Source organism: Gorilla gorilla, chromosome 9 (assembly GCF_029281585.2).
Source record: "Gorilla gorilla gorilla isolate KB3781 chromosome 9, NHGRI_mGorGor1-v2.1_pri, whole genome shotgun sequence".
NCBI classification, from domain to species: domain Eukaryota; kingdom Metazoa; phylum Chordata; class Mammalia; order Primates; family Hominidae; genus Gorilla; species Gorilla gorilla.
The window spans coordinates 136,768,521-136,787,372 of NC_073233.2; the positions used below are offsets into that span (position 1 = coordinate 136,768,521).

Below are 18,852 nucleotides of genomic sequence, written 5' to 3' on the forward strand. Positions count from 1 at the left end.
CAGGATTCTACTCAAATCCCCCCAACTCATAGCCTATCCCAGCTGGGACAGACCCCTGCAGGCACTGTTCTTGTCCCCCAGGCCTCCACTGGTCTCCATCAGGCCCTGCCCTGGGCTCTGCTTTCTTCGCCGTTGAAGCAACAGGCTCAGGGTCTGCTCTGGGACCAGTGTCCTCCCCCTCATTCCTCACCTTCAAACCCATTGCTCCCACCTCATGTTGCCATATCCACAGCCATTTAATTTCAACAGATGGATTTTCACATCCATTATTTCATTGAATCCCCTCCTTAACTCTATTACAAAACTCCATTCTACAAATAAACTGGGGCTTAACGAAGTTAAGTCATTTTTCCAGGCCCCTTGACTAATGACTGGTCGATGACATAGGTCAGTCAAAAGCTCATTGGACAGATGTGGGTTTGAATCCACTACTAGCCATGTAGACCTTGAGCAAATCATTCATTGGTTTATTTTATTCATTATAACCATGTATGGATTGTGTGAGGAACTCTGCTGGTGCTAGGAATACAGAGGTGAGTAGAGAACACAGGGGCTGTTCTCCAGGGAGAGCTGAGGCTCCACTTCCCATGTCAAAATGGAAATAATATCTGCCTCTACATCAAAGACTGAAATATAAATATGTGTGTGTGTGTGTGTATACATACATATGCACACACATAGTTTTTAATTATATATATAATTAGTATATATATTTACTGTTTGTGTATATTTAGAGAGAGAAGTATGTGTATTAGTATTAGAAAGATACTTTGCACCAACGGGCTAATCAAATCTTCAGGACACCCATGATACTTCCGTATACTGACCTGGTGGATGACCTAGAGCTCATGGGAAAAGACTGCCTTTCCCTAGAACCTGCAATTCCAGAGATGTTCGTTCAGCACCCGCCAGGGCTCTGTCTTGTGCTGAGCAATGAGTGGTTTCTCCCAAAGTATAAGACGCATCCCAAGAGCATGCGCCAGTCATCCGTGGGTTTCAGGGAAATGTGCGATGACCCTGGGGAATCTCCTCAGAGGATGGTCCCTCCTAGGATGTCGACGAGGGATTTTAAACTCATGGGCTTTCAAGGCGGACTGCCCGGGGTTTGCATGCCAGCCCTGCCATTTTCCAGGTAGTGTCTCTTGACACCTTCCTTACCTTAGCTGCCTCAAGTGAAATAAAGGTATAATCATAGTCTTGACCTCATAGGATTGTTGGGAAAATTAAATGAGGGACTGCATATAAAATGCTGTAAACAGAACCTCGGACATGGTAACAACGTAGTAAATAACTCCTAGTAAATAACTTTCTTCTGCCACTGCACAAGACTTGGGGTTTCCCACTTGTCTGAAGGATACCGATGTCTTCCAGAACACCCAAGCAGTCAAGAGTGTGCTGGGTAGAGACGCACCCCAGCTCCTGTCCGCTGCAGCCGGTGGTGCAAATCTCCCTCTCCAAGGGGCTCAGCTCCAAGGAGTCCAGCTGGGTGCATCTGGCTGGGGAGATTAAATTATTTTTGAATTCCTAACTGAATGTTCTTTTAATGGAAACTTAATGACAGGCATTGAAATAGATTTCCTCCATAACCCCTCCTCCCCCCCGCCCCCCACCCCCCACGGCTCTGCCTTGCGCAGTTCCCGATAACCTTTATTCCCTGCCCCTGGACTTTTATCTCCCCAATGACAAACAGCCCTTGCCGGACAGAAAGAGGAAATTCCAGTCATTGTTCTCAAACTTCTGGCTTCCAAAATAAAATGCTCTATCTCCCCTGTCAAGCTTTGATTGACACACACTTCCTGTAATGGCAGGCAACAACGGCCCAGGGGCGGGGCCGGGTTCATTTGCATTCTTTCCATCAGAAGCTGTCCTAACGTTTGTTCTAGACAGGGAAAGATCCCCGTGCTATTCACAGAAGCATCCTGTTGAGGACCCATATTCTGTTTCATGAAAAATCCCCAAGGAAGACACTTCCTCAACCGTCTCTGCAATCCGCCCAGGGAGTTCTTCTGGAAGGTCCAGCTGCACGTCCCCTTAGTGATGGACAGAGAAGGACAGTCACCTATCAGCCCATGTCTTAGATTTGGCAACACAGAAAGGATCTTTCCCTTCTACCTTTTCTCTCTTAAGGAATAAATAATTTCTAAACATTTAGTGCTTTCCATTAAAGACAACCTCCCAAATCTTAACTCTTAAATATCGGAGCTTGAGCCAACCTAAGTCCAGGAAGATTCAACCAGGATCAAAGGCTCTTAGTCAAAATCCCCATAGCAACAGAGATGAACTGGGCAATTCAAAGAGAATCAGTCTCAAGGAAAATTTTGAATATAATAATGCATCATGGGATGCAGTTTTTCACGAAGGAAATTAGAACAGTTGACGTGCTTTTGAAATCAGCAAATAGAATAATCCAGCATCTGTAGCAAATAGCAGTACTGATGTAGTCAGATTCCACCGGGAAAAATGTCACTGCATTGTAATAAAAAGGCTGCCTTTAGCAGTGGTGTTAACCTACAAGCAGTTTGGCCTTCTCAGGCTATTTTTCATTTCTCTTTACTACTTGAGCACCCATTCCCTTGTTACCCCCTTTCTTAAAATGCACAGGAGTTTTATGCGCTTTGGGGTTCCAACCACTCCTTAGACCTATCAAAAGTTACCTGTTCCAGGCCTCTTTTCCTAGGGGCTTAATTGGATGTATCTGTGTTAATGGTTGCTAGAGGGTCAATGGGAATTTCCATTAAAAAAGAGACTCCAGGTGCAGAGTGTCTTGATCCTAGCAAAGGGATATTTAGAAGCAGATGGGCCTCCACCAAATAACCCAGAAGTAAATACCAATCAGAAAGATGTATGTTGTTCACCTCCCTAAACAATCAAAGGGAATGGATTGCTTATGACCATCTCACTTCCAGCATGCATGTGCACGCTGCCAGCCAGCAGGAGAATACACCAGGAAGAGTGCATGCTGATGGGAACAAGTGTCAACACAGTTTCCCTCCAGTTTATGAAGGGGCTACATCATGACAGTGGGCCAGCAGAGAATTCCAGCTCCCTCAAGCTTGTGATACCTGATTTCTTTTTCCTGTCAGCACATTAAATTGTGGTGCCAAAGCATTCACAGGCACAGAGTGAGAGTTCCACACGGGCCAGCTATGGCCACTGTTATGGCCACTGACAAGGTGTGCAACCCTAAAACCATCAGACTTCCCACTGTTCTTAGTCAGAAGGACCAGAGTGGTGCATGGATCTGTACAAATACAGCCCAGGCATGGAAAAACATAAGCCATCCCTCCCAACAACTGTGGGCAGCTGCTGTTTTATGTGCCAAGACTCACAATGGAGAGGCGTGATGGAGCTGTACCGGAAGGGGTGTGTCTGTGGCCAGGGTCATTTCCTCCTGAGGACTCCAGACAACAAATGTGTCCTATCTGCTTCCCCTCCACTCCTCCCGCCCCTTCCAGAAGAGGGTCCTCTCTGCAAGAGGATTTTCACCTGGAACCTGACTCAGTTAATGCATAATAATAATAATAATCAAAGTGCATGCACAGTTTCAGAAATTTACTATATTAATCAACACACTGAAAACATTTTGATTCCTAAGCAGCTTTGAGTACCAGTTTTTTCCCAGGACACATTCAGAATGATGCAGGTGGGGATCTGAAGAAGACTTTCACAGTAAAACCTTCCCCTCAAGGTCAAGCCTTCCATAAGCTGGTCCCTTTTAGGAAGATGGGCTGTCAGGGAAAGAAAGACATAGTAACATTCTGACTGTGGGGCTCCATCCCATTCCTCTCTCTTTCCCACTTCTTCTTTAGAAATAGCATTCCAGTACAAACTCTAGGTGGAGGAACACATGAAACTGTTTCTTCTCAGGTGCATTAATGATACATTCCCTTCGCTACTGACTTTGCACCTTCCAACTCCTCATTGCTGTCTTGGAAGAGCAGGAAATGCTCTTTATAAACAGATTTATAGCCCTTTAAGCCATCCAATGCAGATTGAAAGAAATATCATCACCACTTTTAACTAAAGCATTCTGTCTTGCAGGAAGGTATCATCAAGATTCTAGTGTGCAGATTTAGCCTCTGTCTAAACGTACCACATGAGAAGGTTAGAGCCTCAAATTGTTCTTTGTGTAAGCGTTTTCTTGTTGTCATTGATTGGTTGGTTCATCTCCCCAAATTAGGAGACAATTTTTCCATGAGTAAAAGTCCACATTAAAAGTGGAGTCATTCTTATCAGTAGAATCAAAATGAGATTATTATTGTCCCCTGATCCTTTCTAAAGTTCATAACTTCTTTAAGGAAACTTTAAAAAATATTTTGTTTGGCCTGTTCATGAAACTTTTGATAATTTTGTCTGCTTCAATCCACCTTATATGAGCTCAAATAATCATATTTAAGATTTCAAGAGAGCACCTATGTCTTCCATACACCAGTTTCATATAAATGCATTGCACGTTCTAATACAGTAGCCTTGTGGAGATGCATGTTTTGTGGGATCACAATTGCGGGGCTCAGGGGTCTTTGTGCTGGTAGACTTTGAAGGCTGTCATCCTACTTTCGTACCCCTAAATTGTTGACTGCTTCATAATGCTTCCAGGCACTAGGAGCTTTAGAGACTTTGCTTTACTCCTGTTGAAAAGCCACTGTTACATTTTGGTGTCATCTGTTTCATTGACTTCTGACAGGATGAAGTTGGGGTTGTCATAGCCTCTCTTCATCCTGGCTCTAGCATCTTTCTCATTATAAAGGCACATGGCACAGTGAGGGGTCTCCACTTCCACTGTCTTGCTAAAGTTATGGAAATCCACTCGGTATTTCCCTTCTTTTGTCTTGGATACTATGGGAGCAAAACGGTAGCCCCAAAGCACCTCCTCTGGGACATAGGATGTCCGGACTTGGCAGGTAGCACTGGTGGACTCCACTGTGCCATCTAAAAACACCACTAATTCAAAGTCCTGCTGGAGAAGGGTCTCCGCTGCCATATGGAAGAAAGGGCTGTTGTGATCAATGACATGGTAAATTGTCAATGGGGAGATGAAGAATAAATTTTCATTCCCAGCGTCAACCACAAAGTTGATATTGATCTGGTCCAAAATAATGGTCTCTCCTTCAGGAGTGACTGTGGTCTTCAGAAGCTTTCCATAAATGTGACTGCCAATAAGAAGGCTCTTCCTGAGATTAGCCACTCGGATTAGGAGGCAAAGCTTCCCTCCCCGTTTGCTGATCACTGCATTCTTGCTGAACGTAATGGTCTTGGCACGTTTTTTGGGCCTGGAGATCTTGGCTAAGATGGCCCCACACATGAAGGAATTGATTATAACTCCAAGTATAGACTGAAAGATAAGCAGAAAAATGGCAGTGGCACACTGTTCTGTCACACACCTGAATCCATATCCAATGGTCACTTGAGTCTCCAGAGAAAACAGAAAAGCTGAGGTCAAGCCATTAATATTCTCCACACAGGGAGTGTGATTGGCAGAAGGATGGAATTCCGGGAGGTCTTTGTGAATGTACGCTACTGCATACCACAGGAGACCAAAGAAAAACCAACTCCCCAAGAAGGCTGTGATGAAAATGGTCATTTTGTATCTCCACTTGAGGTCAAGTACCGTTGTCCAGATGTCCACAAAGAATATAAACCTTGACTGTGCCTCCACATTGCCAAATTCTATGTTGCACCTTCCATCTTTGGAGACTAGCCTTGCTCTTTGCCGAGAATGCCCAAAAAAGCGAGTGACGACCCATTTCCGAAGATGTTTGAACATACTTTCTGTCAACACCCTGATCTGAAAACATATCAAGGAAAAACAAAAAAGGATTATGTTTATAGCAATAATGAACTAGGTGACTCATATAAAAGACCTAACTACAAAAAGATCATTCAAAATTATCTGGGTTACTAATCATTTGGCAAGCTGACAAGTTTATTCTGGATACCACAATGCTGTTTCTGATAGAAACTTTCCACTGGAAGACCATGTTACTCAAATATAAAGAGGCAAAATAATTACAGAGAGCTAGAAATGAAGACAAACTAAGTGATTATATATTCAAGTGTTTCCTGACCTCAACTAGTCTCACACAACCTTAAATATGTTCGTAATAACCAATTATGACCTGTATTTTTATTTATTGAATATTACTTAAATCACCTTCTCATAAGTTTAGCCTTATGTTAAGCAATAATTTCTGAGAAATCACAAACTTGAAGCATTATATATGTTTTTGAGATATAGAAAAATGAATAACTGATCAATAAAACACTCATCAATATACTACCTAAATCATCTATGTACTTCTATTGATACTCATATATCAAGAAAAATCCTAATTCAATTCTGTTCTCTCATTTATCAAATGAGAAAACTGAGATTCAGAAAATTTAAATAACTTGTCCAAATGCATGTACCTAGCCAGTGGCAGGATGACAACTAGAATATAGGGCTCCCTGCCTCTAGTCTAGGGGAGCTTCTACCACCCCGAGTCTCAGTTATCAAATGTTATATACTAAAGTCACACTTCCCTAAAATATTTTTAGACAAGTATTGGTCATATTTCTTTTTGTTAAATGCTGAACACTATTTAGAACAGAGCTCAGATCCAACCAGATGGTCTCATAGGGCTTCTCCATAAATCTACAAGCCTGTTCCTACTCTCTCCCCATGGTTTCCCAAGATTCCCAAAAGGGATAGTATGAGAGCCACCATCAACACATCTAACACTTCCTTCCCTACTCCAAAGCTGGAGGACTGGGGAGCACTGATTTAAGTAATACTCCATAAAGACAGACCGTACTTTATTCATTCCTATATCACAATTGCTAGTACAGTTGATGAGTGCCTACTGTTTATTCAGTAAACGTAAATGAAATAATTCAGTGAATGAATTACATTTTTCAAAATCCTATTTGCTCAATTGATTTTTTATAGATGACATTACTGTGACTTCCATTGTACAGCAAAATAGTGAAGGGCCTGTCCCATAAACACCCGACAGTGGTGAAACCCAAAGTCATAAACGCTAGATTACCTCCTCCCCCATGCCCAAGAATATCAAGGTGTGCCCACCCTGGTCCGCAATGCCTTCAGGGTATTTTTCATTAAATGCAAATATGTTTTTAAAATAGATTTCAAAATCCCCCTTGAAAAATGTGTTTATTTGTAAGAACTAGGAAGCGAAACCAACTGAGTGATACATTTTAAATAATAGTGATATCCCACAGTGTCTTGTTCAAGGCCTTAACCCAGCTGAAAACACAAGAAGCCAACACCAAGTCGAAGCGGTGACGAGAAAACCACAGCTGTGGTGATTTCAAATGTTGAGGGCAGGTTCTAAAGACATAAAAAAAGAAAATGCTGCCAAGAGAATAAACAGCAATGCACATAGTCAAGAGGGCCCTCCTCTCATCCCACACTGCCCTCATTGACCTCAAGTCCCCAACGAGGATTAGGGGATGGTACATGTGAGGTACAGAGAAGGAAATAGTCTTCCCCTTTCCTTGCACACACATCCTTTACCCTGGTCTACACCCATGTGGACTGACCTCTCTCCCAGGTGCATTCAGGGTCACACTGTTTACCCAGCTCTCCAGAGAGTGACTCTCAGCTCAAATAGTAAATTCTAAAACCAACATTTATCAGTTGAATCCACATTCTCTTTGTCATACATTATAATTCCAGAGATGGCTCCTAACACACCAACTTCTGAGTTTATTTCCCCAGCACCCTGCTCCTCTAGCCTCCCTTAAATTCATTTTACTTTTAAAGGTAAAGAAGATTTCTGTAGAGTGAAGAAGTACCCCCTCATTGATCACTTGAATAATGTTGAGTTTCCATGACTGCATTAATGATGAAACATTATCTGCCTGGCTTTCCAGAGAGGTGATTTCCCCAGCCTCCACTTACCAACGTCTCAAACACATTCCGACTGGAAGCATTCATGGCTGGAAAAAGCAAGAAAGTGGTGCTGGTTGTTGGTCTTTCTATGCAGACTGATTTCTTTTAGACTCAGCCTAATTTATTGTAGGCGACAGTCAGTGGACTGACGCTAATTTGTGTAAACTTGGAAACACTTAATTTGATAGTGGAGTCGTGTGATTTAAACCAAGGCAATTGGTTGTTCTCAGACCAAGCCCCAAGCTGAATAGGTATTTTTTCTTTCCAACATCACATGGCTTGAATACCAACATGCTAAGACATGACAAGCCATCAGCTAAGGTCTCTGGGCAGCAGGCGTGGATTGGGTTCCAGCATTGCCTTCCTCTCCTTGGCCACGCTCTATCGCTCACTTGTTTCCCCTAAAAGTTGTGCCTAATAACGACTGGCTGGAAACACTTACTTATCATCAATCTCCCGGCCTATTCTCTAAAACCCACTGAAATACTGAGTTTTCCAAGGGTTCACAAAGATGCAGGTGAACATACAGACATAGATAAGTACATATTTACAAGACATAAGTAAGATCACACCAGGAAGAAACAAGATACCATGTTAATCTCTCCATACAACAGTTACGTAAGAAACAGACTTAAAAGAAGTCTTTATTGTTGGAAGTCTTTATTATTCTGGAAAATCTGGCATTTACTGAAGGTGTTTTTTACATGCACTGGGTTAGCCAATGCTATTGATTTCTTTGTTCAGAGTGAGAGGGATTATTCTTAGAGAATGCAATGATACAGGATAAATTCATCCACTAACCAAAACTGTCATTCACATGGCAGACCTATTATTGCACAGATCCTACTTTTTTTAGATAATGGCATTTAATCTAACCACAGACAGAGCCAATATGTATTTTATGAACTCTTAGGTGATTAGAGATTGTCCCTGGTGTCTGGGTTATATAATATGCTCAGTTTTTAGGTTCCTTTCTATTGAAATCAGTAAATCTTAATAGCAAGCAAAGGGCTGCACATTAGCTAATATTTACCAAGGTATTTTTAGTGGCTTGGCAAAACAAGTGGATTACATTACTGCCACTTTTTTTTAGTGCCTCAGCATTCTTGTTCTATAAACAATCCATTCTCAGAAAATAGACATTTTGTGCACTTCCCAAACACTGATTGTATGCTTGTTCTGTAGGATTTCAAAGACAAATAGAACTCTTCCTGTTCTCAAGGAGTTCATAGTCTAATGGGGAAGTGAACTAAGGAAATCAACCACAACCGAGCATGGTTGGTATAATGCCAAAAAGAATAACTTTTTAAAAAGATCCCCATCAGCTGGGGATCCACCCTTTCTTTGCAAACATACTTCAACTGGCAGAAAACTCATTGCATTTATGTATACATTAATTTATTTATCAATCACTATTCAATGATGATATGTTGATACCCAATGTTGACTGTGTGTGCTGACCATTGTGCTAGACATCAGAGAAGTAATGGACTCAGTCCTTGTTGTCATGCAACTCCCATTTCAGCAGAGAGGGTGGTGCAAATGTGTCAATAATCTATGAAATGACCAGTGATAAATGCCAGGATATGAAACAGCGGGAGCACTCCGGGGAGCACCTATTTTGATGAGCAGAACTGTAACCCTGAGGCCAAGCCCTGAAGATGAGTTAGAGTCACATATAGTAGAAACTCTGTAAATATTTGCTGAATGATGATAAATACATTAATCAATGAGTATATAAAATCAATGAGCTTACTGTCACTTATATCACATAGTATCTGGTGGCTCCCACTCTAATGGAGATTTCTTGTGTGTGCACTACTAACCACACTACAGGGTAGTCTTCTGTGTGACCCAGGCAGGGGCAACCGAGGAAAGAAAACATGGGGGAGCTGAAAGAAGTTCCAAGTAAGCAAATAATGGAGCATAGAAAGCCTCAGTGAGACACTGGGCTGCAAAGGCAAGCTAGGGCCAACAGACTCTGCACTTGGTGTACCATTTGACAGGTTTTTTTCATAGAACAAAAGGAGAAACTGTTATAAAGAACATTCTTCTAGTTGTGCTTCAGAGAAGACTCATTAAAATTCTAAATAAGTCTGAAGTCTCCTCCATTTAACAGCCCTTCAAATTCTTGAAAGTAAACATATTTTCTTCCTGAATTTCCTTTTCTCCATAGAAATATGTGCTTCATTTTTATGCAACATCTACTTTAATCAGTATGTGCTCATTTTAAGGGAGGGACCAATAGTTTGTGGTCCTTACTGAATCTGATGAACCCAGGTGCAGAAGCTCTTCTTTCACAGACATCCACTTGAGAACAATTCGTTCAGAATTTGGGATTTCTTACAGCACTTACCACCCCAGCCTGCTCAGCAGTCAAACAGCCACTATGTCAAAGAGGGGAAAGGGAAAATAGGCATGGCTGTTACCGCTTCTGATTTAGAATTAAAAGTCTATTATTCCTCTATAAAAATGGAAAAAAAACCCACTTATTGCAGTCTGCCTTTCAGCCAAACCTCTCATAGCTCATGCACAGCCTTAGGTAACTTTAGGACATTTCTGAGAGTCAGGATTTCAGGTTAGAGGTAGGAAATATGAGCTATGTGGCCTGAGAGGAGAAGTCAGATGATTTTCTCTAGTCCCTTTCTAACCGTGATGGAGAAGAAATTCATTTCTATGAAAAAATTACTGCTTTGCCAACAGTCGATTGAATCTGGAAACATTTCTTGAGGATTTTCCATTGCAATGATTGAATGGGATTATGGGGCAGAGCCTCTTCCTTCTTAATCAATATAATTAAACGAACACATTATTTATTGAGCATCTACTATATACCAGGTGCTATGCTAGGAAACAATGCAAGGTAACAGTCCCTGCTCTCAAGTTGTTCACGAATAAGTAATTCAAGAATTGTAATGTGGCAGGTTTGCTGCCTTGAAAAGATTGAGGACACGATGTTAAGGCAGTCCCAAAGAGGAGACCCAGAAGATTGGGTGGGTGTTGGGCTTGTATTCTTACTCAGCTTTGCTAAGGAAGGAAAACAAGTGCATCTAACTGCTGCTGTGGAGGACTTCCTGTTTTCTATGAAAATCATCTCAAGCTATTGGAGGATCACCACCCTGCTGGATCTGCAAAGGTTCAGAGCCCCGAGAAGCAGTAAACCATCTAGCTCCACAGACTACACTTATCACATCCAGAACCTGCAGTAGACAGAGAGTGGCATTTCCCTTCTGTTCGGTAATGCCAGAGAAGTTATCTCTCATGTCTTTACCACTATCAGGCAGCTCACATGGGAACAGCATGGGCTCTTTTTAGATAGAACTTGGCAAGGCTGGTAGAAACCATCTTTCCTGGCCTCATGGGCATAGAAGAGGGCATCTGAGCTTCAGGACTCTTCCAGGCTAGACTTGGGAATGCACTTCAGGAATACCCTACTCTTTTGTAGGGTGAGCATACTCCTGGGTCCCCACTGCTGTGAACCAGAGTGTGTCTGTATCCAGGGTGTGAGTACAGCAAGGGCCTTCCTAGGTGCCTCCCTCCTTCCAGAGAAGAGAGCTTGAGGAAAAGGGGCTGGAGCATCACAAGGTCTGATGGTGTTGGTACTCTCAGGAGGCACACTGTGTTCTGTAGGCATCTCTGGGCCAGCCATCCAGAGTATCACTTTCTGAATAACTTGTCCTTTTGTGCACAGGGGATCAGGAGAAGATAGGAGATCCTGGCCAGTAATGTTCCCAGAAGAGGTAACAGCTAGGGGCAGCGTGGCAGAGTGGACGGGCTTCTAGCTCGGGTTAGCACGGACATTGATTTGAACCCTATCTCTGCCACCCAACAGTCAGGTGAACTGAGCGAACCACTGACCTTTGCTGACACAGGTGAGTTTCCTCACCGGTGAAATGGCTATAATATACTCTCAAACATTGTATGATTTAAATGCAATAGCATAGATAAAGTTCCTAGAAAATAGTAATTATGCAATAAATAGCTACAATTATTATAACTGGTTCCCAGATTTCAAACTAGCATGGCAGTTTAATCAGGGGTCACCAGTCCAGGCCAATCGGGGTCTACCGCACGGAGCGAAATGGGCCATATTGGAGACTACAGCCAATGGAGGAAAAGGCTTCCTTGAGAGTGATGAAGGTTCTGACAACATATCTGGTCTATCAACTATGCTAGCTTCAGAGCCCATCCTCCCAGTGCGCAACAGAAGATCTGGAAAATACAAACATGTTTTATAAAGGTTTTCTCTATAATCAGGGCAAAAGACTTGTCTTGGAGAGTTGGGAACAGGATAGAGGGAGAGAATTATCCTTGGCAAGGCTGAACAGAGCGACGGTACCGAGGCTTGATGCTGTTCTTCTCTCACCCTAGACGTTAACTAGGATTGGATCTGTGGAAAAGCAGGCCACTGGAAGGTGACCTCGTACTCCCGGCGAGGTCTTGGTTCTCCTGGCACATGAGGCTGGGTCTTGCTCCTGTTAAACACAAGCAATCTCACAAATCATCAGCCTCAGACCAGGCCACTCAGATCATGATGGATTGGGATAAGACAAGGCCACTCTGTAATCATGTCTGAACACCAACAAAACACAAACATTGTCCAAGCCACAAAATGGCCGAATATCCCCCCATCCTGATGAGTGTCTGCTGTTTCTTTCCCCAGAACAGCTTTAGCCTCATGTCAGTCTTCTCACCTAGATAATAAGAATTATCAACATATTTGATCATAGAATCATCACTACTCCCTAACAGCCCCTAATCCAGAGCAAAGCATTGCTTCCTTATGCCTCCCCCGCCGCATCACCTGAAACATGCCCAGATCCTATGCAAGTCCTTTCCAAAACCCTCTCAGTGAGACGCCCCATGATTGCTTATGGTGCAGTTCTCCATAGCTGCAAAAAGTCCAACTTGCTCAAATACAGGGTACTACTGGTGCTTTCTGACTGGAGGGCACTGACCACAGAAGACCCTAAGAGCACAGGAAATAAGTGTAACTATAACACAACAAAACCACTTTACAAGCCCATTGGTGAGAACCAATTCCATTCCGTGGCTTCCACAAGTCCTACATGCCTATGTGCAATCGGTACATATGTTTGTTTCTGTATGAAGAAGTGAAGAATCAAGGATATAGCCAAGTGAAATAGAAAAAGCCATTAAAATGAGTTAAAAATTTCAAGTTCGGCTTTTAAATTCTATCTAGCTAACTTGTTTCCCAAAGCCATTGGTTATCCTAAGATAACTATACTATGACCACAAAAACCTATACCTCTTCTTGGCACCTTGATTGGGTCCCAGTGGGAAGCACTGGAAGCTGTGATGTCCCCACCACTGGGAGCTAGTGAAGCCTGAACCCGGGCAAGGTGTTTGTGAGGTCTTACCAGTCTGTGGTGGCAGCCCGCATTTGCTGTAGTCAGAAATCAATGCTTTGGAAGGTGAAAGCTTATCCTGTATGTATTTTCTTTTTCATTTCTTTTCTTTTGTTTCTTATTTGTTTATTTATTTTTGAGACAGGGTCTCACTCTGTCATCCAGATTGGAGTGCAGTGGTGCAATCACAGCTCACTGCATCCTCAACCTCCTGGGCTCAAGAGATCCTCCTGCCTCAGCCTCAAAGTACCTGAGACCAGCCGGGCCCAGTGGCTCACGCCTGTAATCCCAGCACTTTGGGAGGCCGAGGTGGGTGGATCACGAGGTCAGGAGATCGAGACCATCCTGGCTAACATGGTGAAACCCCGTCTCTACTAAAAATACAAAAAATTAGCCGGGCGTGGTGGCGGGCGCCTGTAGTTCCAGCTACTCAGGAGGCTGAGGCAGGAGAATGGTGTGAACCTGGGAGGCGGAGCTTGCAGTGAGCCGAGATCGCACCACTGCACTCCAGCCTGGGTGACAGAGCAAGACTCCGTCTAAAAAAAAAAAAAAAAAAAAAGTACCTGAGACCATAGGTGTGCACCACCATGCCCAGCTGATTTTGTTGTTGTTATTGTTTTTGCAGAGATGGAGTCTTACTATGTTTCCCAGGCTGGTCTTGAACTCCTGGCCTCAAGCAATCCTCCTCCCTCAGCCTCCCAAAGTGCTGACATTACGGGTGTGAGCCACCACGCCTGGCCACTGTATTTCCAATATTGTTTCCTGTTGTTCTTCATAATAGTTTCTTAAGATATTTCAGAAATGCTAGCATGTCTCAGCTATATGAAGAAAGACCAAAAGAAGCACTTGATCCCTGCCTTGTTCAGAGTTTTAAAGAGAGAGCAGCATATCCTCAGGGGTTGTGAGGAACAGTGACAAGGAGCTGGAGCACCCTAGGGGACAGGAGAAACTCACTGTCACACAATGGGAGCTACTTGGCTATACTAGAGATTTTCTAAGAATTTTTCTCTTCTAAAATTCAGAGTACTGCACTTTAAGGGAAAGTGTTGCTTTATTGGATATAAGTCGATTGAGCCAGAGTTGAGAAGGTAAACCAAGGTAAAAATGGAAGTGCAAGGCACAGATGAATGAAGAAAAAGGCTGGGGCTGATAACAGTCTCCAGAGAGTGTGGAACGGCCATTAAGGCGGCCAGAATGGGCTTCTGCAGTCTGCTGCCCGTTGCTGGAGACACACGCTGCAGCAGTCTCAGTGAACAGCGCCCCCTGGAGCAAGATGCCAGCGGTGCCCCTCTGGAGTAGTGGCATTCTGGGCCCCCAAAGGCCTGTAGTGTCATCCGAGGCACGGATACAAAATCTCTTAAAGGTGTTGTTGGATTTAAACTCATGGTAACTCTAGGAGGCTGGGAACTGAGGCTCAGAGAAGTTAAGCAACTTATCCAAGGTCACAAAGCAGAAAGCCCAAAGAGCAAAGATTAGAAGAATCTAGATCTTGCCAACTGACAAGTCTTTGCTTTTAAGCCCTAAAGCATATGTAACACAGTTGGTAAACAATGTAGAGGGAAAGTAAATATTTATTCAGCATCAACTTACTCTGTGCCAGGAATGGTTTTCTATACATTTCCTTGCTTTGTGTGAGTGATCACATAAGAGGGTGAGAGCTAGCAAGGGTCCAAACCTTTTTAGAGAGTGAGCATAAAAGGATCAGGAGGGGACAGTTTTCTGGGGTTTTGCAGCATCTACAAAAGCACTACAAGAGGAGGAAGGAGAGCTCGATGGAGAGGGCAGCAGGTACCTTGGGTTGGATCTGAGGGTGTGTGTTGGAGGAGAAGACCATAGGCCCTGATGTCATGAGAGGGGCCTGGTAGAGCCAGACAGAGTTTAGAAATGGTTACGATATCAACAGAATTAAGAAGCAGCCATGAGAGCAGCTGAAGATACACTGTCCAGCATCATACTTTTTTTTGGAAGCTTCTGTGGATTGTCCTGGCATAAGCAAACGGCCTGAGGTTGTGGGAGTGACATTTTACACTTAGGGACATCTGTAGGCCTCTACAGGGTGTTGTTACTTCTTCTATAGGCAGAAGTTTGGTGTGATGACAATGGCTCCTGTGGGAAGAGGAGGCAACACCCCCAACCCCTCCTGCCCGCCCGCCAACCCACCACCTGCTGGATAAGGAAAACCTGCCAGTGACGATGAGCCAGCCCCATACACTCACTGCTCTAGCAGAGGGCAAAGCTCTTGACCTTGGAGTCAGTACTGAGGTCATGTCCAGGAAGCAGACTGGGAATACAAAGGCAAAAAAGGACACATCAGAGGGCCCCCCCCGCCTCCAACCATAGAGAATGGAACAGGTCGTTTAACCTCTCTGGGCCTGCATCACCTGCCATTTCCTCGGCTGGAAACCCTTGGAGCTCTACTCTCCCCCACGCCACCCCCACCCCCTTGCCAACTTCTTGACATCAAGTTAAATGTCATTTCTCAGAAAGACATTTAAATGTCAGTTTCTCAAAGAAGGAAGAAGATCCCCCTCCCCATTTAAATCAAGTTTCCTCTCCTTGCAATATTTGACTGTATGCTTTCCTTTTATTTGTGGTATGAACAGTAATTTTAACTGATACGTTTACTTTTGTGCTGTCTCCTCCACTGCCATGTCCCCAGTCCCTGCCTACCCCAGCACCAGGCAGAGAACAGAGGCTCAACAGGTATCTGTCAAGGAAATAAACAGATATAGGAAGGTGTAAATGACTCAAAGTGCTTGATTTTTGAAAGGGGCTGTGGAGAGGGCAATGCCAGCCTAACACCACTCTGTGATGCTGGTGGTGGGACTCAGTACTTGCAGAACCTGCAAGGGCAAATGATTAGGTCCCACAGCCTTTGCTTAAGAGGCTCTGCATAACCAAATGCTTACCTAGCTTTCTTGTAGCCTGGGGTGTCCAATAGTTGCTTATTGAAAATCAAGCCACTCACCTCTGTCAGAAGAGGTTCAGGAGATGATTTTCAAAACTTCATGTATAAGTAGATCTTGGGGTGACCAGCAAGAGCTGCTTGGTTTGGGATTCCAACTGTGGGGCTCAGAACTTGTCACACTGTCTTTGTCAGGGCCCAGGATGGGGATGAAGGCACAGTAGAGAAGAAACCTGGTAAAATACAACACATATGGCTACTGTCTGGAGACAGAGGACAGGCCCACACAGAAGCCAGGGTGAAACTTCAGTTAGTTTGGACCAGGAACACACAGGACCCTCCACATCAGCAAAGGTAGAAAGGTCAGCTTGGGCTCCAGTGGACTCAACTTTAACCCAAGTTCTCAAACCTCTACCACACACTGAGTCCACACCTCCCTAACTAGTCCATTCTAGTTTCTAGTGAATTTAGGATTGAAAAGTAAATTAACACAATGATCCACAGTCTTTCCTATTCTCATCGTCTTTTTATTCTTATTACTATTAAAAAGAACACCGCTGCATTGAAAATATCATTGTACACATCTAGATATATAATTCCATATTGAAATCACTGTATACTCTCAAAAGATGTATGTAGACAGAAATTGTGTACGGTGAATCATATTACATATGCATTAGGATATTAGATATTTATAGGAATCCTATAGTGGATTATTTTATAAAGTGAAGAATAATTTTTGCAAATCAAATAATCATTCTTCCACTTGTTTATCCTGTATGTGTGTTGAGGAGGAGATGGTTGTTCTAAAAACCGGATAAATCTGTAATGAAACTGTTCTTAAGTCTCATATTCAGCCACCTACCTCAAATGGCACTGGAGTTTAATGAAGGAATTTCAGCGTTTATTAAAAAGTTGTAGCTATTATGTGTGCAGAGATCTGTTATTAGTCTGACCCTTCTAGTTCTGTGTGGTTTGGGTTGGTTTTAAATCAACTCAGTCTTTCCAGACCAGAAAGGAATGGATTCCATGTGGACGGGAGGCCTGAACATGCTTTACCGAGTGTCTGCAACAAGAACGTACACTTTGTTTTAAAGAAAATATATAGAATGCCCAACCTTGACAATTTATAAAATGGAAAAAATTCAACTAATGTCTTGAGTATGGACACTCGGAGACTAGTATTCATTATGTTGCATGAGGCAAAGAAGGCTAGTGTAGCCCAGCTTTCACAGACACGCAAGATCTAAGGCACAGAGCACCAGGTGCTTGGGTTTGGAGGGGGATTTGGATGCCTTCTAGGCCCACACCTTAGCGTGTTTGAAGTTTCTCTGTCCCAGTCCCAGCAAGTGGCCTATGGGGTAAGATTTAAGAAGTGGGTTTCCAGTGTTTGAATCTGAAATCAGTCACTTATGAGCTCTAACATTGGGTATTCAGTGTGTCAATTTCCTCATCTGACAAATGGGGGCTTTTATATCTATCTTACAGATGGATGGAAAGAGCTTAGACCACACTTGGACATAGAACGTGATCAAGCTATTAATACCTTGAGTCATACTACGTGCAACTCCAGTTTCTCCTTCAAGCTCCTGCCATGCATTGAATGAAAGGAGGCAATCTTGTCCCTATCTGTGAGACCTTTAATCCTGGGCTGTTCTTGCTACTGTGCGGGCTGCAATAGCGTCCTGCTTCTCAGAAAGGAGGTGAGAAGAGCCAGGCTCTAGGGGATTAGTGGAAGAGCCAGCATTTCTGTTGACTCCGTTGCTATGCCCCATGGGTATCATTGACCCTCAAAGGGTCAATGATTACCAGTTTCGGCTTGGGTTCTGCCAAGCCATCAGAGTTACATTAATGGAGCGGCACGTCATATCACCCACCCTCCCATGTCCAAGTGCTTTCTGGGAAAGCCCTGGAGCCAGAGGGAGCGGAGCCAGCAGCTTCGGTGACCCTTTGTTCCATGCCATAGAGCTGCCCTTCAGCAAATGCTGAAGTCTTCTCTCTGGGGCTCTTCTTGCTGGCATTTAGCATGCCCCCATCCTCATTACCGGGCACAGCCCACCCACTGGGGCTCTTCTTGCTAGCATTTAGCATGCCCCCATCCTCATTACCGGGCACAGCCCACCCAGGAGCCCTCTCAGAACAGGACACTGCCCGGGAGTCTTCCCAGCTGCGTCCTCCAGCAAATGTCTTGAACTGCTCTTGACCAATCCTCGTGTCTGCCTCTGAAACAAGGAAGACAAGCAGGAAGGGGGACATCCCCCTAGACCTTAGAGTTATGCCAAGGCAGGCAAGCTCAGGGCCCTCACTGAGACCCACCTCTCAGGAGAGGCTGGTGGTACCTACAAAAGGCCTGCTGACGCACTTTCTCTCATTCCTTTCCTTGTTTCTTTTCACTCAGAGGTGTGTATAATGACCTGGAAAAGGTAAAATTAAATTCCACTTTATTTCCACTTATTTGCCATTCTATCAAAATCAAGCCAAATCAAAAGAAGCGTTTCAGTCTCAAAGACGTTCCTTAACCTCTCTGAGCTGCGCTTTTCCATACTATATTGATGATTCTAGTGCCTTTGTTGTTATGGGGATTCAGTGAGAAATACACATATCCACGTAAAAATGAGTACGTGAATAGCAGCATTATTCATAATAGCCAAAGAGTGGAAGCTTTTGAAACAGTTGATGTCCAT

The 18,852-nt window shown here is 43.6% G+C and overlaps 1 protein-coding gene across 2 annotated transcripts in view; it reads right to left on the reverse strand.

Annotated features, from left to right (window-relative positions):
- Positions 1-3,520: 3,520 nt before the first annotated feature.
- The window catches only part of KCNJ1 (potassium inwardly rectifying channel subfamily J member 1), a 29,390-nt gene continuing 14,058 nt past the window's right edge, over positions 3,521-18,852 (reverse strand). For both annotated transcript variants that reach the window (XM_063693672.1, XM_063693671.1), the window contains 2 exons: positions 16,232-16,401; positions 3,521-5,785 (listed from right to left, as the gene is read on the reverse strand). In XM_063693672.1, coding sequence (XP_063549742.1) covers positions 4,646-5,764 — 1,119 coding nt within the window. In that variant the 5' untranslated portion in view covers positions 5,765-5,785; positions 16,232-16,401 and the 3' untranslated portion in view covers positions 3,521-4,645. The remainder of the gene's footprint in view (positions 5,786-16,231; positions 16,402-18,852) is intronic.